Source organism: Macrobrachium rosenbergii, chromosome 2 (genome assembly GCF_040412425.1).
Source record: "Macrobrachium rosenbergii isolate ZJJX-2024 chromosome 2, ASM4041242v1, whole genome shotgun sequence".
Taxonomy (NCBI): domain Eukaryota; kingdom Metazoa; phylum Arthropoda; class Malacostraca; order Decapoda; family Palaemonidae; genus Macrobrachium; species Macrobrachium rosenbergii.
In genome coordinates this window covers 50,253,006-50,276,729 of record NC_089742.1, presented here as the reverse complement: position 1 = coordinate 50,276,729, position 23,724 = coordinate 50,253,006, and the positions used below count along the sequence as shown (strand labels likewise).

The window sequence follows — 23,724 nt, the reverse complement described above, 5'->3', positions numbered from 1 at the left end:
ATGTTTTATCGACTTATTTTCATTTCTGTCTACTGTTATTTTGCATCTATTCTCTGTGGATTATAATCTGTTCTTGATCTGAGATCAAGGAATAGTTTTGAATGCAAATGCACAAGAGTAGTTTTTGAAAGCTATCGGGTACCGTGCCAATACATCATTCAGAAGGGAAAACTATGACTGCTTACCAGACATTGTCCTTTTATAACCACCACAAACTGCTCGGGTTAAGGCAAATATCGCCCAGCACACCAGATATTTTCTTTTTCTGAAGTCAGCCATCACGAAGACCTGCTATCGCACCATCACTGGAAGAGAAGAAGAAAAAAAAAAGAGAATCAATAATCAGGCGGGAATGTTATTTTACGCACGGTAATACAACTGCGCCTACTTACCAGTGAAGCTACCGATTAAGAGATATATCTATTTACGAAACTCTTACAAAATTCGTGGTTTGAATGTTTTTCCTGATCCAAACTCACGTACCAAGTGCAATAAGTTCTTAAACTTGCTGAAGTAAACTTGCCATACTCAGGTATAGATGTACATATTGCGACATCTCAGTCCAAATGTGAAAAGTAGAAAAAATTTAAAAAGATTACGGGCTTCTAAATATAAGACAACCTATCGTTTTCTTGTTAGTTTTATTCTCAGCATTTCTGAAAGAGAATATATCGCTGAAAATTGCAAAAAAAAAAGGAAAAAAAATTCCTTTTCAGTCTTCCGATAGACCGTGTACCTAGGAAGGATTGTGATTAACCTCCAAGGATGAATTAACCTCACTAACTTATGCGACATGGTTTCAATGTCTTAAACTCGTTAATCATCATTTTCTTCTGGAACTTCCTCAAAATCACATTTCTTTCTTTACCTGAAAACCCTTGAGGACAGAGTCAGCAGACTATAAACCCGAGGGGGCTCCAAAGGAAAATCAGCCTGGAGAGGGACACAAGATATAGGAAAAGGTCATGAAAGGATAAATATGAGAGAATTGGAAATAAAGCCGACACACCTGGATTCAGGAGACGTCAGCAGAGAGCAGGAGTGAATCTGGTCCTCGCTTAAATATTTGGGGATCAGAAAAGTATATCTTAGTTTAACCTGACCACTGAGCTGATACATTCCACAACTGCACTAGACAAAGTATTCCACGTCCTAGCTGTAGCCACATCAAAACCCCCAGTAAATTCAATCTGTGTAACCTACACCTCAAATAATTTCGCCTAATCTGAAATTCAGCAATGTCACAACCTCCCAAATTTAGTATTTCATATACTTTGGAAGCTAATAACTCACATACTCTGAAATCTAAATGGAGATTTGCAAATATTCTGCAATGGCAAAGGCGAGACTGTGAAACGCGTACAGTACACGAGATAGAGGTGGAGTCTTCGGCTCTGCGTTTGTACTGTCACTCACAGCTGCCTGGTCTGTGCCTCGGCTGATACTCTTCCACGAATACCATCGACCAATAGGAAGTCAAGTATGATGAATGGGCTGATCCATAGGGATTTCAAGGAAGGTACTTATGTAGAGAGAGAAAAAAGGGACTGCACTTACGGACGACTTTTTATGTATGACGGCATTCCAGTCATCAGATTATACGTAATGTATGAGCTATGTAATATCTGCTTCTGGTATCGACATATATATATTACATTTATATATAACATTATGTATGTATACCGTATATATTACACATACAATATATATATATATATATATATATATTGATTGATTGATTGTCACGATGCGTTCCAAGTACTTTTAAGCAATAACTAATCACAAAATTAAAAATTTAATTTTACTTCACCCAGATGCCTGAACTCTCATAACAATAAAAATTACGACTGAGTACTCTAAAGGTACAGCATCCTTATAAAGCTCATTACTCAAACGTGAAAAATCAAACTAAGTTTATCAAAAGAAGTGGAGATATCAACAATTAAACAAGAAATATACTAGAGTAAAAGGGCATCCTCCATCAAACAACTTTAACTGTTTCCTATCTTAATTCACTTCACCAAAACTAAAGGAACAAAATATGTTTATTTCTTTGCCTTATGCACACAATTAATCCTATTCACTGGTGGCCAATAAATGAAACAGTTTTTTAGAGACACTATATACAAAAATTTATTTTTAAACTCAAAATTTATAATTAGAATTCACAATCTGAAAAATTTACTATTACTTGAAAACAGCACAAAAATTTAATTAATTCTTGAATTAAATTATTAATTTAAACTACAGTAAATCACAAAAAGTTTAATTTATTAAGAAATTAAATTATTCATGTAAAATTTAAACTATCAAGAATTACTCAGAATTTGAAAAGAAAATCTTAGTAAATGAAAATTAAACCAAGTATGCAATGTTAAATTATTAAGAGATATTTAGGATACTGAGAAAATATATTTTAATTCAGTAAACATATGTTAAATCACCAATATATAAAATGTGAAAAATCAAGGGATTGCAAACACAAGAACACACAGAAATACACAAAAGATTTATCAATAATAATTTCACTTAGGCAAAATTTCCCTAATATACCTTATTATACGCAAAATCAATTGAAATGCTTTAGATTCACAAAACCGTTTTTTGTCAGGCGCCGTTACCAAATACACTTTTTCTACGTTCAGATCTCAAAAGCTAAGTTTAATATTAATGACCACACAAATATTTTACGTTAACTTCTCTCTTTTAAAGAAAGAGAGAGCGGGAACCAACTCTATCGGTCTCTGAGATAACTTCTCTTTTTTAAAGAAAGAGAGAGCGGGAACCAACTCTATTGGTCTCTGAAATCAGAATGAGCAAATTTTAAGGTTTTAGTGGGGAATGAAACAATCAGACGACGTCAGAACAATACGTGATCAGAGCAACGCAATCCTACAAAACATGGTTTAATCGATCGAGACACGTGCATTTCCTCTCAAAAAGGCGCATGTGACTCGAACAAAAAATCGTATGGGACGAAGCTCTTAACGAAATCTCAACACGATCAAAACAGATGACAACTGGCCAGCCACAAACGGCACGCTTTCAAGTAAGTTAAGTATATCTTAGTTTAACCAGACCACTGAGCTGATTAACAGCTCTCCTAGGGCTGGCCCAAAGTTGGTTTCCAGAACAGTACATGAAACACTGCGAAATCATTCGTCTTTTCTCGTATGGGACAAAGCTTTTATAGACTTGATTGCCATTCCTGCGCTTGTCAACATGTGAATCAAAACAAAGCTCTCATTTACTTGTTACTTCTTGCTACAGCAACCAAATCAAAACACGACATACGAAATCACGAGTACAGAAAACTTGTTGCTAGGGTACAAAATGTGCGATCACATACTACGTTACTATTAAAACGCATTACCAATTTTAAATTATGCTGTTAAGTTACCCAAACCACTAACTCTTTTGAGATCTGACATTACACTACATATGATACTTCAACAATTATTATTATTGAATATAACACTTGATAAATAGAAGGGTAAATATATCAAAACTGTAGGATGACATACATATTACAAGGCAAATCATGAAAAATATATATAATTATATATATATATATATATATTATATATATATATATATATATATATATATATTATTTATATATATATATAAACTCAAATACTTCTTTCTTCATGGAAAGATGTCCATAATGCACTGGAAAAGGTGGCAGACATTATAATCTACCTTTATTTTGAATCTGAATATGAAAAAAGCAATTACACCTGTAATTCTGGTTCTTAACGAAAACAACTTTTGATTTTTACAGCTAATTTCAGAAAAACGTTGGTGAATATACCTTTACCTTCGATTATGATAGCCATGGAGATAACGTTCCGTTATATAATTGTCTGTGTCAAACATTAGTGTATCCTAGCATCTTCGACCTGATACTTATGTTTCTTCTCTGTGTTTCTTACCATCTTCTGTAACTTCCTTCGGATGAATGCCATATTCTTTGGGAGCTCGAATTTCAAGTCTACGGCCCCTGTAGGCTTGAATAATAATAGTAATAATAATAATAATGTGTAATAAAAATCCACAATTACATAGTAAACTATATTACTATTTAATATAGTTTACTATATAATTGTGGATATTTATTGCACATTGTTTTTCACGAGAGCGTGGATTTCTTAGTAATAATAATAATAATAATAATAATAATAATAATAATAATAATAATAATAATAATAATAATAATAACAGACATATCTGTAAATGTTTTCATAACTGCATAGCATTTTTCATTATTTCTGTCTGTTCAAAAGAGATCGAAAATGAACCAGCATTCTGATTATAAATTCACCGAGAATTTCCATTGATTTAAAATTTTATTCTGGACTGTACCTCGAATGCCACCCATAGATTCTAGTGGTTCCTTTTATAAAACAAATCATTGTTGATTATAGGCCTAAATAACTGACTACTGAAGAAGCAGACCGGTACAAAAATAGCAGAGGTTATCACTGACGAATATAAACATTCAGGGAGAGAGAGAGAGAGAGGAGGGAATAAATTCCATGAAAAAGAGAAAAAATAGATCTGTAACTATTAAGTTTTTCTAGCAAATGCGTCACCTGAACATAAAAGCAATCATACATATAAATCTACGAACGTTACTACCAATACAAACAGTTTCTCTGTTGATAGCCAACAAAAACACTCGTATATTTAATGACGAGTTGGCTCTCCACATTCAGAGACCACTAGAATATGGAACGCAGTAATAACAAATCGCTGAATGCACATCCAGTTATAATAATCATTTGATAAAACATTTTCGACACACCCCGCTTAATCATTAATCAGAAAATTCAACGCGGATTGGGAATGGACTTCGGTAAACACATAAAAGATGCAACGTGATTCTTTTGCGAAATTTGATAGACTGCATCGATTCGCCGCCCGAGGAAGGTACACCGCTGAATCTGAGGCGCCTCAACTGTGACAAAATGAATAAAAAATCAGTTTTGTCAAGAAAAGACAAATATCGGTTTAGACATCAAACATTTGCGTTTACTGAGAGCGAGAAAAATCTGCAGAATGATTGATCTGAGGCATAAAACTTTTTATAAATCATTAAGGATCATTTTATCGAATTTTGTCTTTGTTTATGTAACACGCATCGGAGATGGAAAATCTATTCCGCCTCGTGGGGATATCAGAAACTGATGATAAATGAGGGAAAGTCCAAAAGGTGATATCGATATACAAGAAGTGGAAAGCGAAAACTGAGGAGTGTTCGATGAATTCTAGACAAATTGGAAAAGAATAATGAAACACGTAAAGAATGTTTACCGTCTCTTCTGCGCAATCGAGTTTTCTGTACATCGTAATCAAGGCACCGAAAATAGATCTATCTTTCGGTGGTCTCTTATAGATGCATGAGCTGGATGTGCCCATGAAACTTTGTTATTACCCGGCCCATATGTTTATGTTTCTATATACAACGGATAGAGAGAGGGGTGTTGGCCAAATATACTTTAGTGTTTTTTGATCAACAGTTCATGTCCAGATAAACAAACACACAAACATAAATGCAATCATGCTTGCATGAATATGTCATACAGGCATGTGCACAAACACACTTACATGCTACACGCTAATCCTGTAAGACAATTTCGTAATTTGCATGGACATTTTTTCGCGTCCTAAAACTAATGGGTTTTGTACATTTTCTTTCGCATTACCCTCTTTATCTAGATTGTCTCAAGCTGTCACACGTACTCAGTATCTTAGGCTATCTCGGACTATTAACTGCCACTGAAAGGAACGGGCTAAATCGATACACATCACGCACAGTTCCAAGCAGGAGAAACACTAAATCTGGAAACTTACTTTATAATCAAGTGTTGAATACTTTTGTCCTCTGCTAAGTCTCATTAACTAAAATGCTCAGACAACGCCTTGGCCCCACAGATAGGTTCACTGTTAAAATGCGCTTATTAGAAGTCTTCTTATTTTATTTTTGTATCCTTAGATTTTAAACGCTCTATATACAAGAGCCATTTAGCCAAAGCCGGGAACTTCAAATTTGTGTGTTTGGCAAACGAGTTTCTTTCTGTTTGGTAATCATTTAAAAAATGGGAATACCTTTTTCTTTACATTGCTTCAAATCAAAGACTAAATTTTCGGCATTATTGATTAACGGAACAAAATAATCCAACTGTCCAATTTTGATGAACTGAACTCATTTTAATTGCACGCATGGAAAAGCTCCACGTTCTCTCTCCTTGGACAACATTTCTCTACTGATCATTAATCGAGGAAAAAGGATGAGTTAAACTTTTCATTGTCTAAAGCCGTCGCAATGAAAATGAAGGTTTTTTAAGAGTTACATAGAACAGAATTCCTGTGATAAATAAACAACTTTCTTTGCTTGGTTAAATTTAAACACTGATTTTGGTAATTTTTCGAAGAGACTCCAGCCACCCATTTCGAAAGATGCCAGTTACCCATTTTGCATGAAAACCCATTTTGGGTTTTTCATGCAAAAATGGCTAGGAAAATGATAGGACACTAAAAGAACCTAAAATACCAACCTAACGTAACCTAGTAGTGTGTACTGGTTATATATTTTTTGCATATTAGCTATGAAGGGGGTGGGGGCCTGGTTTTGATTATCACACCTTTTATCAAGTCGTAATTTGATTAATTATTTTTCTGTTATTAATGCATTTCAAAAGGTTATGTTTTGATGTAACAGCAAAAAAATATAAATTAGAAAGTTGGAGGTGGCTAGAGTCTTCCGAAAAATAACCCTGATTTTTTCCTCATTGCTATTGCCAAGTTTGGAACTCGAATAACTGAATAAAGCTTTTTTTGTAAGTAGATATTATTGAAGTGGACGATTCTTTTAAGCACTGGTAAGTAAACATAAGAGATAATGAAATAACGAAAAAAGGAAGCAAACCACAAAAAACCTATGCAAGAAATACAAGTGAATCTCTACGAAAGGTTTGGGAAGGACGTGAATTGTCTAGGCAAGTAAAAGTTTGAATGTCCAGAGGGAATGTTGAGCCAAATCTTCTCTATGGAAGAAAAGTGTGGATTTTGAAAACGATGAAGGGAAAATGTGGGACCTGTAAATATGATTTTTTTCTTAGCATTTGTGAAATCAAGAGAGTAGAAAGAGTGAAAAAATGTCTAGATAAGATATAGTACAAAGGTTTACACAGCAAACCACTTTGATCATTTTGTTTTGAGGTGATTCAGTCATGTGGAGAGAATGGAAGGCGATGTGATGGTGAAAAGGTGTGCCATTTGTTCTGAGACCAGGAAAAGTTTCATTCTACAGGAACCTGAATGAAGAGTTGCTAAGACAGGGTCTGATAGACCAGGAGGCGCAACTGTGCTCTCGAAATATAGCGACACAGAATAACATAGGGCAGATGCCCTGCCTATGAGCCTTTTGTGTAAATATTTAAAGCAATCAAAGGACAACCGCTGTTTATCTGAGTTCCAAATCTTCATAGGGGAAATGGGCTTGTAATGATTGACTTATGTAATATTATATATACACATACATATATATAATTTTTCTACAACACGCTGCAGGAACTACAAAATAGAGAGACGCCACACTCAAGGAAGAACGAGCTTGCAGGAGCGAGTCGAGATCGTGTACCTGTATTGAGCGGGTCGCAATTCGGGACATTTCCGACCTCCTGTGGACGAGCACTGGCACCGTCTACAGGTGGATATATTGCTGGCTGGAATTCGGCCATCTGGAGCACAAGAAAAGTATAGACTTTTCTCAGCCCCTCTCCAGGAAGTCAGGACAACTTAACCCTTGGTACGATGCCAGATTTTCACTTAACAGCAGAGCCCTTCGGTTTTGATAATTAGATCGTTCTTGATGTTGCCAGGGAGGGTCCTGCTTAAGACTTAATAAATTAGACATTTTTTCTGTTTGGACTCGAGGATTCGCCCAGACTGCTAAATGTGATGAAGTAGAAGATTACAATCCAGAATCTCAAAATGTAGGATTTCTTAGACATTATTATTATTATTATTATTATTATTATTATTATTATTATTATTATTATTATTATTATTATTCAGAAGTTGAACTTTATTCAAATGAAACAAGTCTACAGGGACCGTAGACTTAAAATTCAAGCTTCCAAAGAATATGGCATTCATCCGAAGGAAGTTACGGAAGATGGTAGAAAATACAGACAGAGAAGAAACATAAGTATCAGGTCGAAGATGGTAGGATACACTAACGTTTGACATAGAAAATTATATAACGGAACGTTATCTCCATTGCTATGATAACAGAAGGTAGGTAGATTCACCAACGTTTTTCTGAAATTAACTGTAAAAATTAAAGTTGTTTTCGCTAAGTCAGGTTGCAGGTGTAATTGATTTTTCATATTCAGATTCAAAATAGAGGTAGATTACAATGTCTGCACATTTTCCAGTGCATTAAGAAAAGAGGTATGCTTGAGAAAAGAAAATATATATATAATATATATATATACATATATATTATATATAATGTAATATATAATATTTATGTCAAAACCAGATGCAGATATTACATAGCTCATACATTACGTATAATGTGATGAATGAATGCTATCATACATAACAAAAGCCGTCCTTAAGTGTGCAATCCTTTTTCTCTCTCTCTCTCTCTCTCTCTCTCTCTCTCCTTCTACATAAGTACCTCCCTTGCAATCCCTTTGGATCATCCCGTTCATCATGTTCGACTTCCTATTGGTCGATGGTATTCGTGGAAGAATATCAGCCGAGGCAGAGACCAGGCAGCTGTGAGTGACAGTAGAAACGCAGAGCCGAAGACTCCACCTGCATCTCGTGTACTGTACGCGTTTCACAGTTTCGCCTTTGCCATTCCAGATTATTTGCAAATCTCCATTTAGATTTCAGAGTATGTGAATCATTAGCTTCCAAAGCATATGAAATACTGAATTTGAAAGGCTGTGACATTATTGAATTTCAGATTATGCGAAATTATTTGAGGTGTAGGTTACACATCGATTGAATTTGCTGGGAGTTTTATCTGGGCTACAGCTAGGACGTGGAATACTTTGCCTAGTGCAGTTGTGGAATCTTCTGATCCCCAAATATTTAAGCGAGGAGCAGATTCATTCCTGCTTTCTCCTGCTGACGTCTCCTGAATCCAGGTGTGTCGGCTTTATTTCCAATTCTCTCATATTTATCCTTTCATTACATTTTCTTATATCTTGTGTCCCTCTCCAGGCTGATTTTCCTTTGGAGCCCCCTCGGGTTTATAGTCTGCTGACTCTGTCCTCAAGGGTTTTCAGCTAAAGGAAGAAAGAAGGAAATGTGATTTGGAGGAAGTTCCACAAGATAATGATGATCAACGAGTTTAAGACATTGAAATCATGTCACATACTTTAGTGAGGTTAATTCTTCCCTGGAGGTTAATCACAATCCTTCCTAGGTACACGGTCTATCGGAAGACTGAAAACGGAATTTTTTTTTCATTTTTTTTTTTTGCAATTTTCAGCGATATATTCTCTTTCAGAGATGCTGAGAGTGAAACGAACAAGAAAGTGATAGGTTGTCTTATATTTAGAAGCCCGTAATCTTTTTCAAATTTTTCTAAGTTTCACATTTGGACTGAGATGTCGCTATATGTACATCTATACCTGAGTATGGCAAGTTTAATTCAGCAAGTTAAAGAACTTATTGCACTTGGTACGTGAGTTTGGATCAGGAAAAACATTCAAACCACGAATTTTGTAAGAGTTTCGTAAATAGATATATCTCTTAATCGGTAGCTTCACTGGTAAGTAGGCGCAGTTGTATTACCGTGCGTAAAATAACATTCCCGCCTGATTATTGATTCTCTTTTTTTTCTTCTTCTTTTCCAGTGATGGTGCGATAGCAGGTCTTCGTGATGGCTGACTTCAGAAAAAGAAAATATCTGGTGTGCTGGGCGATATTTGCCTTAACCCGAGCAGTTTGTGGTGGTTATAAAAGGACAGTGTCTGGTAAGTAAAGTTTTCCCTTCTGAATGATGGATTGGCACAGTACCCGATAGCTTTCAAAGACTACTTTTGTGCATTTGCATTCAAAACTATTCCTTGATCTCAGATAAAAAATAGATGATAATCCACAGAGAATAAATGCAAAACAACGGTAGACAGAAATGAAAATAAGTCGATAAAACATCTAACAATAAACTCTCGGGTAATATCCCTCCATGCTGTGAATGTTTTTGCTTACTACATATGATGACGTATAAATTAAAGTTGACCATTATTATGAATGGGGGTGGCACCAGAAGAACTTCCGCTCTGGCCTTGTACGCAACGATTCAGTTGCCAGGTACCGCTTTTGTGTAAAAGATAACAGAATTAAGTTTAGACAAAGATTCAGTTTAGGGATGCCTCCTCTTGCATCAAGGTGGCTATTAAAGGTGCGAGATCATTAGAGGTGTAATGATATATTCCTTTCAGTCCATTTATCCAACTCTTTCTATAGGTCTTCATATGTGCATGTGAACTCATTTCCTGAAGCATTTGATTTGCAAGTTATGCTGGCCAGTTTTCCCCCTCTGATATCTCAAAGGACGTTACTCCAAGTTCATTCGTACGTATGTCCTTTTCACGCCCTAGAGGAAAACGATGTCCTTTCGGAATCATCAGAGGCCGCTTCGGACGTCCTCCGAGAGTCCTGGCTGCCGAAGTGTTTACTCACCTTCTTCATAGATGGCGCAACATCTTCCACAACTGTCAACAAGGTTGGAGACGTTTCGTTTGTCCCTTTCCTTTCCCATTCTCTGTGCAGCTTAATTGTGCATTTTCAGTTTTCTGTAAAAGAAAACTATTGTGCCGGCTTTGTCCGTCCGTCCGCACTTTTTTCTGTCCGCCCTCAGATCTTAAAAACTATGAGGCCAGAGGCTGTAAATTGCTATGTTGATCTTCCACCCTCCAATCATCAAACATACGAAATTGCAGCCCTCTAGACTTAGCAGTTTTTATTTCATATAAGGTTAAAGTTAGCCATAATCGTGCGTCTGGCAGCTATATAGGATAGGCGACCACCGGGTCGGGTTTAAAGTTTAATGGGCCGCCGCTCATACAGCATAATACCGAGACCACCGAAAGATAGATCTATTTTCGGTGGCCTTGATAATACGCTGTAGCGGCTGTACAGAAAACTCGAGTACGCCGAAGAACCTTCAGCGCATTTTTTACTTGTATCTATTCAAGTGCCTTAAAGAGAAGTAGGTTTAAAGGTTGTTAACGTAAAACAAGGCATAAAACAAGTTTAATATGTTTTTGAACTGTGAGGCATAATTACCTTTTCTAATCAATAGCATTTTTTTTAGGTTGCACGAATCTCCTTAATCTTCAAACGCCACAAGTAATCACGTTATCCTTTTTCCACTCATCCCCCCTTAAGTTTCAAGTTTAATCAGTATTTTTCTAATATATGAGAACCACACGAAATCGTCGTTATGTATCTGAATAGAATAAGCTGCACGTTCAGCATGAAGCTCTTAGACAATCCTTTCCAACAGATTCTGAAAGACATTGGCGTGGAATCCGAACGTGCTGTCTATGAAGTGTCTCAGGAGGATCTACACCCAACGACAAGTGGAAACGCAAGCTTGTTCCAAAGCATACGCCAGGTAAATTTCTGCTTATAACACTACAGGTTATAACACTACAGGTTACAACACTACAGGTTATAACACTACAGGTTATAAGCGTTTCAAAGATCATCTCTTTGGTATGTACGAGTATGACAGTTATTTTTCACTGCTGCAAATATTGTCTAATAACAACAAACTGATTTTTATCCTTTATTTACAGTTTGTTTCGTGAGAGAGCTGATCTCTTTTCAGTTTGGTTTTGTCTTTATAAGTATGAATCTGAAAAAAGAAAATTTTTTATATTCTTGAATTATTCCTCTCCATTTCTTGGTATGCGTGTTTATAAGAGCCATTCCGAAGGCTGTCAATAATCTTGACACACAATAGAAAACTTTCTGACATTACAAAGAGACCTTTGCAAAAGCTCTCCCGTGAGCAGATTAAAAAATATGATTCTCAAAAATGAAGGCAACAAATCATAGCTTAATTAAGGAACCGTTTCCCCTCTTCGACTCTACTTCGAACGAAATGAACCCCAGCTTCACACTTCGTCGAGATGCATGACGCTTGTGCTAGCGACTGAGAGGAAGGACTTCTTGGGAAAGTCCTTGGAGGGACTCCTGAAGAACAAAGCCGTGACTTGGCCCACGAGACTCCTCGTCATCACTCGTCTGTCGGAAGAACTACTTCGTCAGAGCAAGAAGCTGCTCTCCCGCTTGAATGCGATGGTCGTCGTTTACGAGGATCACCCAGAGGGCAAAAGGTCAGGGTATTAAACCCAGTATGTATCCACCTTTTCCACCTACTCCGAGGCGCTAGTGCTAAACATGACGGAAGCTCAATGGGACGCCGTGTTTAGTACTAGCCCCTCGGGGATCAAAGATATCGTTTATTAATATAATTTTTCGACCACACAATATAGAAATGGATGTATATAATAGTTTGATCCCCCGAGGAGCTAGTACTAAACACGGCGTCCCAACGAGCTTCCGCCATGTTTAGTACTAGCACTTTGGAGTAGGTCACAGGTGGATCACATATCGGGTTAACACCAAAGTTCGGTGGATTTTGGTCCTCCTATCCATAATTGTCGTATATATATATATATTTATCATTGTCATAACAGGTATATATATATATATATTGGCATTATTGCTGTTTTTTCTTTCATTCTGTTTGAAAATATTCAGATAAGTCTAAGGCACATGGCAAAGGTTCAGACAAAATACCCAGTCATACGAAATGATTTCTCTTGGCATCTTGCACCGAAAGTTTTTATCTAGATGAAATAAAATTAACTTTTGATTATAAAAAAAAAATGTTAGAACGAAGAAAATGGGCAATGCTCTTTGGCAAGATGTATACGTTAATGAATGAAGCTGAGTATTAAATTAAAAGTTATGTTTTTCAGTTACTGGTCAGCAATAGAAACAGGTTTCCCATTTCCAATAAAGCTGTTCTTTCGAGGCCAGGAGGGCATAAATCACGTATTTGTAAAAAAAAAAAAAAATTACTCATCACTATTTGTTTTACGACGTATCCCAAATGCATACGAGGAATAGACCAAGTAAGTTTCTCTAGCTATGCTGCTTTTATCTAACTAATCTGTAATGTTTCCTCTCTTTATTCAATGGCCCATTAGGTTTAGAGTTTACATATACATGCCGTACAGTTACCGGATGACTTCGATCGCTTCCTGGTCTGCAAAATCTAAACTGAAATACGTTGGAGACCAGCCGCTTTTCCCCGATAAATTCCTGAGGTATGTAGCATCAATGCTTGTGTATAAACAGCCACGAACGCTATTGCTCGTAGGTATTAGGTGAGGAAGAAAATGAGTATTTAGGAACTTCGTGAAATATGTCTTTGAAAATGACACGGAATCCTTCTCCTCCTCGTCTGGAAAGAAGAACCCGCTTTTCAGGTTTCCCGACGGAGCAAAGCTGGTAGCGGCAGCCGTCAAGCAACCACCTCACGTGTACGTTCAAGAGGAGATTGACGACGGATCTCCGCTGAAAAAATATCGCGTCTCTGGTCCCATGAAGTTTCTGATTGACATGGTCGCCAAGAAAGTTAATTTCACGTGAGAATTTTCCCACTTTTTCATCCCCTCCTCGTCATTTTCTGTGTTTTTTATATTTTCCCACCTTTTTTTCCTCGTCATTTTCTGTTCTTTTAGGATTTTCCCGCCTTTTCTTCTCGTCATTTTCTGTTCTTTTAGGATTTTCCCACCTTTTCTTCTCGTTATTTTCTGTTCTTTTAGGATTTTCCCACCTTTCCTTCTCGTCATTTTCTGTTCTTTTAGGATTTTCCCGCCTTTTCTTCGCGTCATTTTCTGTTCTTTTAGGATTTTCCCATCTTTTCTTCTCGTCATTTTCTGTTTTAGAATTTTCCCACCTTTACTTCTCGTCATTTTCTGTTCTTTTAGAATTTGTAAAAGGCTTTACTAATTATTCTGAGTAATTAGGCCTATGTCCTAAACTGTCAGACTATAGTCACACAAATTTCCGTTGACTGAAAATGTCTCTCAAGTCGAAGGTTTATCAAACACAGAATTCTCTTCTTTCCAGGTATGACATAATCACTCCAACCACAGGAGCCTGGGGCTACGGTTATCCTAACGGAAGCTGGGACGGCCTTGTCGGGATGGCACTTAGAGAGGTACTCTTTAAAATTGACAGAAGATAATTTACAAAAGTATTACTTTTATATACATAGATTGCGGACAGAGCATAATTATATTTTAACAAAAAGCTAACTCACTAATAAAGGTAGCTTCAGTCAAATAATCGTCTCCAGTTCTCTCCACGTGATCAGACCACCACCAAACTCTCTGAGCCATCTTTTTACCTTTGCTAGCCTTTTTACCGTAGCGCAATGTTGCTACATTTCTCATATTTCCACTCTTTCTCTTGTTCACATATATTATGTTAATAACTGAATTCAAGACCTTCATTTTTTTAACATTCAGCACAACAGCTTACTTCCATAACGGAGAGCTGGTTCACCGAAAGGGTCTTATATCATGCTTTGTGCCACCAAACCCACCTTTACTCTTCCATGCGTTTTGCAGACCTCATGTCACCTTTTTATTCACATTATTATGTGACTCAACTTTCTTTTATGCATTCAGCGTACTACCAAATGCCTAAATGAATCAACCGCACCCTATAGTACTATAGCTGTCATTACATCATCTATCTGACTCCGTTTAGTTTAGTAGCTTTACTCTTGCTAACATTTACTTATATATTTGCATTACATATACTTCAAGACTTGATTACGAGTATGAGAGTGTTCTTTACCGCCACTTTAGCACAGAATAATCTGCAAATCTTAGCAAAAGAGAGTAACTTAGATTCACTTCCCTGAAGGTCAAAGTTAAGATGTTTCATAAACAGTAATTAAAGGGAGGAACTGCATGCCTGTTGATGATCAACTTCTTGCAGCTTACCTTTACAACGGGATGATTGTGAGACTGCTGATCGAACATACCCTCATACATTCTTCTCGTGTCTTAATAGGAAGTTGACTTCACTATCAACATAGCCGTGGTCCGCTACAACCGAGCGCAAGTCATAGACTACGCGGGTACCTTGATAGTGCAGTACATTCGTATTCTGGGAAGAAGAGGAAGCACCGAAGCCGACCCATGGAGCTATGTCATGCCACTGGCGCCCTCTGTGTGGGCAGCGACATTCGCAGCTTTGCTCACGATTTTTGCCATGTTGGCTGTTCTTGCTAAGATTGATTGGGCAGCGATGCCATTTTCACCTCAGATGACTTCAAGCATGTACATCAGGGCGATGCTGCTGCAAGGTAAGAACATTTTAGCCGAGAGAAGGATTTTTAAAGAAACAGGTTATTAGCCCCATTAGTGTGCTCTGTTGAATATATTAGAGATTCGGGTTTGACAAGGGTGACTGTGGCCTTATCCAATCAACAGATAAAGTCATGTGTGATGTAATTGCCATTCCTGTATCAAACATAAATGGCACGGGTTCGAATTTTTGGCTTGGTTCATACACATGTCATATATGATTCCCCTGGGTGCAAATCAGTCCACGGTAAAAAGAATTTGATATTAAGGGGTATGCTGTATATATATATATATATATATATATATATATATATATATATATATATATATATATATATATATATATATATATATATATATATATATATATATATATATATATATACATATATACTGTATATATAAACAAATGGACCACAAACACAGCCTATTGTCAGAACTCTCCTTTCAGACGTTCCCAAGGATACAAACAACAGATGGGAAAGGGTGATATTCGGCGCATGGGTACTGACAGTTCTGGTGCTCACAGAGGCCTACAGCGCTAATCTGTTTACCCTCTTGGCATTCCGCCGCGTTCCGGAACCGTACTATTCTCTGAGAGCCGTTCTGGATGACCCTAAGGTTGTCATGATTTGGTTTGCTAACTCTGCTTACACCCAGTTCTTTGAGGTTAGTACGGACATGGTTCGTTTGGCAACGCCGATTGCACACAGTTCTTTGAGGTTTGCATGAACATGGTTCATTTGGCAACACTGCCTGCACCCAGTTCTGTGAGGTTTGCACAAACATTCTTCGCTTGGCAACACTGCTTAACCCAGTTCTTTGAAGCTTGCATGAACATGCTTCGTTTGGAAACACTGCCTACACCCAGTTGTTTGAGGTTTGCACGAACATGGTTTGTCTGGCGACACTGCATACACCCAGCTCTGTGAGGTTTGCACAAACATTCTTCGCTTGACAACACTGCTTAACCCAGTTCTTTGAGGTTTGCACGAATATGCTTCGTTTGGCAACACTGCCTACACCCAGTTTTTTGAAGTTTGCACGAACACGATTAGTCTCGAATGGTATTTTTTCACTTTCCTGTTTTTTTTTTCCGTTCCGCCCTAGTGATCTGATGTAGAAATAACTAAAAAAATGAGTGAATGAATCATGTTTATTCTGTTTTATAACTGTTCTTTTTCCGAGCCAAGAATATCATTTGTTTTATAAATTCAGTTTATGTACTGCAATGATTCTTTGAGTAGTAGTTAAAGGTAGTTAAAGATATTAGGAGAATATAATGTACTTTTGGTTTTCTGTAAAAGAAAACTATTGGGCCGGCTTTGTCTGTCAGTCGGCACTTTTTTCTGTCCGCACTTTTTCTGTCCACCCTCACATCTTAAAAAGTACAGAGGCAAGAGGGCTGCAAAATGTTATGTTGATCATCCACACTCCAATCATCGAACTTACCAAATTGCAGCCCTCTAGCCTCCGTAGCTTTTATTTTAATTAAGGTTAGAGTTAGCCATAATGGTGCGTCTGGCAACGATATAGGACAGGCTACCACCAGGCCGTGGTTAAAGTTTCTTGGGCCGCGGCTTAAACAGCATTATACCGAGACCACCGAAAGATAGATCTATTTTCGGTGGCCTTCATTATACGCCGTACAGAAAACTCGATTGCACCGAAGAAACTTCGGCTCATTTTTCACTTGTTTGTTATGATAATGATAAGTCATTTTAATAACCCATGACAGCTTAGCGAGAAGACTAAGCAGTTTTATTTTTCTACAGGCAGCCGAGTCAGGCATATTCAAGGAAGTGTCCGACGCCGGTCGGAGGGGGCGCATTAAGTACATAATCCCTCAGGAGTACGTCGAAACCGTCAACAGACTGGTGTCGAGAGGCGACCACGTTCTTCTGCAGCCAGAACTCGAGGTTAAACTGTTCCTGACGGAGGACTTCATGGACAAAGGTGCGAGTTGAGTTTCGTCGCGTTTCAGAACAATCTTACAATATTCTTCTGCACTGTGACAAACTTTCTTGATGTCATGATTCTTGAGCTAGAATTTCCTATTTCTTCTCGAAATATATTACTTGAAATCTTCGAGATAAGACCGGATAAAATCTAAGTAAAAGTGATTTTCTTTCATTCTTTTAATTTTCTGTAAAAGAAAACTATTGCTCCGGCTTTGTTTGTCCGTCCGCACTTCGTTCTGTCTGCACTTTTTCTGTCCGTCCTCAGATCTTAAAAACTGCTGAGGCTAGAGGGCTGCAATTTGGTACGTTGATCATCCACCCTCCAATCATCAAACATACCAAATTGCAGCCCTCTAGCCTCGGTGTGTTTATTTTACTTAAGATTAAAGTTAGCCATAATCGTGCTTCTGACAACGATGCTGAGAAAGATAGATCTACTTTCGGTGGCCTTGATTATACGCTGTAGCGGCTGCACAGAAAACTCGATTGCGCCGAAGAGACTTCGGCGCATTTTTTACTTGATTTATATCATTTTCAGGTAGCTGCAAATTCTACATTTCCAAAGAGATGCTGATACCAATGGCTTTCAGCATGATGCTCCCGAAGTACAGTCCTCTCAGAGAACCCATCAACGAAGGGTAAAATAGGAAGATATTCCAGCGATACATAGTTGATGAATTTATGATCTGTGCTAAGGCCGCCACTAACGTTCAGTTATACCTGCACTGTCGGCAAAGAGAAAACTGAACACTAAAAGTTCAGTTTTGCCTGCTCAGGCATAACTGCGCAGGTATAACAGAACGTTAGTGGGTTCAGTTTGCCTGCACAGGCCGACTCAGGCAAAAACTGAACCCACTCAGTTTTGCCAGCTCAGGCATAACTGCGCAGGTATAACTGAACGTTAGTGGGTTCAGTTTTGCCTGCACAGAGCCGACTGTGTGAAAACTGAACTTCACTAAAGTTCAGTTTTGCCTGCTCAGGCATAACTGCGCAGGTGGCACTGAACGTTAGTGGGTTCAGTTTTGCCTGCACAGGCCGACTGTGTAGGCAAAACTGAACCCACTAAAGTTCAGTTTTGCCTGCTCAGGCATAACTGCGCAGGTATAACTGAACGTTAGTGGGTTCAGTTTTGCCTGCACAGGCCGACTGTGCAGGCATAACTGCGCGGTTATAACTCAGGATTAATAGAGTACTGTACTCTATTAATCCCGGTATAACTGCAGTGTTAGTAGCGGCCTTTATGCAGACGATTTATATAATTTTCTTATAACTGAGTGTTGCGTTATTCTCTTATTTTTGTTGTCTAGCTAACAAAGAAAGAAAGAAGTAAGTGCTTGCATCAGATTGCTTGTAACGATGAAACGATTGCTTCAAATAAACGATTGAATTTTCCTAAAAGAAGTTATTATTATTTTTTATATACAAAGTTGTTTTGGTACAGTATAATATTAAGTGACACCATAAGGATTTATTTAGAACAAACTAAACTTTGCGTGAAAGATTATTATTTCTTATGCACTGTACAATGTTGTTTGGGTACAGTGAAATTGGCTGACACTAAAAGGAATGATCTAAAATAGAATAAAATTTGCCAAAAAAGAATATACCATTTATTTTATATACACAAAGTAGTTTTAGCACCGTAAAATATTAACTGACACTATAAGGAATCATCTAAAAATAAAATAAAATTTGCTAAAAAAAAAATATATACAATTTTTTCCTATACAAAGTTGTTTTAGCGCCGTAAAATATAAACTTACACTGTAAGGAATTAGTTAAACTAACCTAAATTTTACTTAAAAATAATTATAAATTTCTATGCAATGTTGTGTTGGTACAGAAAGATATTAATTGACACCATAAGGAATTATTTCAAACCAAATAAACTTTGCGTAAAATAAAAATAAAAAATGGTATATTTTGTGTTGGTAAAGTAAAATATGTACTGACACTGTAAGGAATTATCGAAAGTAAAATAAATTTTGCTAAAGAAATTATCATTTTGTTATATACAAAATTGTTTTGGCACCATAAATGATTAACTGACACTGTAAGGAATTATTGAGAATAAACTAAATTTTGCGTAAAAGAAATTAAGTTTTTATATATACAAAGTTGCGTTGGTACAGTATAATATTAACTTACGCCAGAAGGAATGATTTACAATAAGTAAAATTTTGCTCAAAAAGTTATTATTATTATTATTATTATTATTATTATTATTATTATTATTATTATTATTATTATTATTATTATTATTATTAAATTACAAAATCACATTTTATGTAAAGTAATGTATTTACAAATGATAAAATAAATTCAGGAGCTTTCGAGAGCTGAGAACCAGCTCCCTTCTTCAGCTAGAAAATGCTAGCTGAAGAAGGGAGCTGAGCAGGCTCTCAAGCTCCTGAATTTATTTTATCATTTGTAAATACATTACTTTACATAAATGTGGATTTTGTATTTTATAAACATATTCACGGGATTGTGAAGAAGATTTGCATTATTATTATTATTATTATTATTATTCAGAAGACGAAAAAAGTTGTTTTGGTACCGTTAAATATTAACTGATACACACCACAGGATACGAGCCGCCGTTGAGGGCGGACTCTACGGCCACTGGCTAGAGAGCACCATGACGAACCCCAAGTCCTGCAGGAATCCTCCTACGAAAATCTACGTGAATTCGGCCCTGTCTCTGATGAACATCTGGGTAGGTGGGCGAAGTCGCAGGGGGTTACAGCAAAGCACTGATTACTGAAAGTCGTAGGATGCTGTTTCATATGAAGCGTCCACTGCACTGTCGATCCTGACTTGGCCCCAGGGGCGTCCCTCTACTGAAGGGTTCCTAGAAGGGGGTTTCACCAAGGGCAACACACCCACCCTCCCCATTCAACACAACACAGTAAAATAAATAAATAAATTAAATAATATTAATGATGGTAAATATCTCATAAAGGTAACTTCTCCTAGAAATATATGCTGAAGATAAACCGTCTCAAAGAAAAAGTTTGTCCTTATTATTGATAATAAGGCTGTGGTGATCTCATCACCATTGCGAGAGAGAGAGAGAGAGAGAGAGAGAGAGAGAGAGAGAGAGAGAGAGAGAAATAAAGTGTACCAGACAGAGAAATTTTTCCCTTTATGCAAGAATTAATCATAAGCCATCATGGTCCGTTGAGCCACAGAAATTTAACAAAATCATACCGGAATTGTTAGATGAGCGTCAGATATTTCTGCAGACTTTTATAGTCCATTGTAGCAACTCCATGGACATTAGAATATTGAAAATTAAGTCACGTGAATTTATATACTAACACAGTTAGCCTTACCAATGGAAAGACGATTATTTATAGGTGTTCTTTGCAGAAAATGTAGGAGATATCGGCTTCACTATAAACCTGGTTTATTTCTTCCTTAAACAGGGAATGTTTGCTACACTTGCAGCCGGGTATGTTATCGGCCTAGTGGCCTTTTGCTCGGAGGTCCTACTCGGAAAACTCTGTGCTCCTTCTGAGAAGCTGAAGTAACTACGGGTCTACTGATCTCTTGCCCTTCTTTGGTCAACGCTAGATGGAACCCACGCACTCAAACCAGATGAATGTAATGTTTCTCATATTTACAGAACAGAAATACATTTATTTGCCCACTTGCAGATCTGTTTGTTTTCCTGTCCCTCCAAACCTTTCTTGGTAGAGCGAGCAGGGAAATTGGGTATGATGCTGAAACAGTAACTCCTAAATCTCGCATATAATGGCGGCGTGCATTGAACCCATAAATAAGTTGCAAATTGTTAACATTACATTGAATCATTATAATGAAAAACTTGCTATAAAAAAAATGAAATATTTTGAACCAGATACAAAGTACCCAAGTTAGCATTTAATCTTTATTCTTCAGAATGATCTTTATTTGACAATGATGGGTTAACTTTTGATATTTAGATTATTGGTCCCCATTACTTGAATATATATATATATATATATATATATATATATATATATATATATATATATATATATATATATACATATATATATATATATATATATATATAATATATGTGTATATATACATGAGTGTATTATATATATATGTATATTTATATATATGTATAATACTGCCAGATATCAACCGATATTTTCAAAATGCCAGATGCCTCATAGATAATAACAGTGGACAGATCTGGGAAAATTGTATATTTAATATTGCCGTTATTTAAAGGGAAACACAGTATCAGTGTTACTTTTAAAACCATGAATTTTCAAATCACATAATTATAGTGCCGTGAAGTTTAACATTTCCCATTTTTTTTATTTTTTAATTTTCATTTTATTTTTATAAAACGACCGTTAAGGTTGTTTTATCCCTACAGCCATTTGTAATGAATAAATTCTCTGAAAACTTTTCCTTTACTGAATTACATTACATTACTTTCCGCTGAAATAAAAAAAAAAGTTGATTGGGAATACGATCAAAGAATATTTTCGCCGCAAATTTTTTTTTCACTCCCAAATATTTTTCATCAGTTGAGTTTTTGGAGAAATCAAAGGATATATGAAAGGAAATTATTTTTTAATAAAAAGGAACTTGATAATATACAGTTAAAACACATTTCCGTTGTTTTCATAAATTCATCACAACAAGATTCCGATATGAAAGCTATAAAACACTCAATGGCGTCCTTTCTTGTTGATTTGTATTTAACAAAATATGAAGTTAACAGCATTTTTATGTAACAAATAACAAGTCCCGTAGAAATTTTGCTTTTATTACATGAAGTGTTTACAAGTGATCTCATACGTAACAAGTAAAAAATGCGCCGAAGTTTCTTCGGCGCAATCGAGTTTTCTGTACAGCGCATATCAAGGCCGCCGAAAATAGATCTATCTTTCGGTGGTCTCGGTATAATGCTGTATGAGCTGCGGCCCATGAAACTTTAACCACCACACGGTGGTGGCCTGTCCTATATCGTTGCCAAACTCACGATTATGGCTAACGTTAATATTTTAAATAAAATAAAAACTACTAAGGCTAGAGGGCTGCAATTTGGTGTGTTTGATGACTGGAGGGTGTATGATCAACATACCAATTTGCAGCCTTCTACCCTCAGTAGTTTTTAAGATGTGGGGGCGGACAGAAAAAGCCGGCACAATAGTTTTCTTTTCAGAAAACTAACAAGTCCCGAGGAATCTTTGCTTTTATTACGTAAAATACTTTCAAGAGAACACTAACAAGTTTAGCAAAATCATACATAAAAGCGAGAAGACAATTCTTAGGATTTTCGTTGCAAGGAGAAAGAAGCCTAAATCGAAAAGTTAAGAGACTGGAATCTCTGATGAGACGCTAAAGGACAGAAAATAGTATTCTAGCATTAATCTTCTTTATTTCTTTTAGCTTTTTTGTTTTAGTCACATGTTCTTATACGTTCCTTTGTTGTTCTTTTTTTCACAGATTGGGTATTTTGACCAGTGGAAACGATTTAGTACACAATAATAATAATTGTAATAATAATAATAATAATGATAAATTATTATTATTATTATTATTATTATTATTATAACAATAATGATAAATTATTCATAATATAATAATAATAGTAATAATAATAATAAATAATAATAATAATTACTATTATCATTATTATTATGTAATAATAACAATAATAAATTGTTCATAATAATACTAATAATAATAATAATAATAATACATAAAAATCTCATAATAGCATTAGTCACTAAAATGATGAAGAAATCTACACCACTGGATTTCTCCACCAACAACAACAATAATAATAATAATAATAACAATAATAATAATAATAATAATAACAATGGTGGTAATGAAAACAATAATAATGTCTAGGAAATCCTACATTTTGAGATTCTGGATTGTAATTTTCTACTTCATCACATTTGGCAATCTGGGCGAATGTTCGAGTCCGAACAGAAAAAATGTCTACAGTGTAACGTAGTCTCCAAAGCGGTACCCTCCCTGGCAGCATCCGGAAAAACTCGATTATCGTACCGATAGGGCTGCTGTTGCAGTCCCGCGACTCTGGCATCGTACCCAAGGGACTGAAGTTGTCTGACTTCCTGGAGAGAGGGCAGAGAAGAAGTCTTGCTTTTCTTGTGCTCCAGATGGCCGAATTCCAGCCAGCGGTGAATCCACCTGTAGACGGTGCCAGTGCTCGTCCCCAGGAGGTCGGAAATGTCCCGAATTGCGACCCCGCCCAGCCACAGGTACACGATCTCGACTCGCTCCTGCAGGCTCGTTCTTCCTTGAGTGTAGCGCCTCTCCATTTTGTTGTGCCTGCAGCGTAA

The 23,724-nt window shown here is 36.6% G+C and overlaps 1 protein-coding gene across 1 annotated transcript; it reads left to right on the top strand.

The window, feature by feature from the left end:
* Positions 1 to 9,884: 9,884 nt before the first annotated feature.
* Positions 9,885 to 21,058, top strand: LOC136843029 (probable glutamate receptor). Its single transcript, XM_067111023.1, has 13 exons — positions 9,885 to 10,004; positions 10,498 to 10,756; positions 11,540 to 11,650; positions 12,154 to 12,377; positions 13,257 to 13,376; positions 13,539 to 13,697; positions 14,185 to 14,275; positions 15,139 to 15,433; positions 15,886 to 16,103; positions 17,210 to 17,390; positions 17,934 to 18,033; positions 19,985 to 20,114; positions 20,827 to 21,058. The coding sequence occupies exons 2-13, from the start codon at positions 10,550 to 10,552 to the stop codon at positions 20,929 to 20,931; spliced, it is 1,941 nt and encodes a 646-aa protein (XP_066967124.1). The 5' UTR covers positions 9,885 to 10,004; positions 10,498 to 10,549; the 3' UTR covers positions 20,932 to 21,058.
* Positions 21,059 to 23,724: the final 2,666 nt, after the last annotated feature.

Bases quoted from the DNA above. Each gene is read 5' to 3' on its own strand.
- LOC136843029 (XM_067111023.1), top strand. From the start codon at position 10,550: ATGCTGGCCAGTTTTCCCCCTCTGATATCTCAAAGGACGTTACTCCAA. The intron at 13,377-13,538 runs GTATGTAGCATC...CCCGCTTTTCAG, and splicing joins TTCCCCGATAAATTCCTGAG to GTTTCCCGACGGAGCAAAGC. The intron at 18,034-19,984 runs GTAAAATAGGAA...TACACACCACAG, and splicing joins AGAGAACCCATCAACGAAGG to GATACGAGCCGCCGTTGAGG.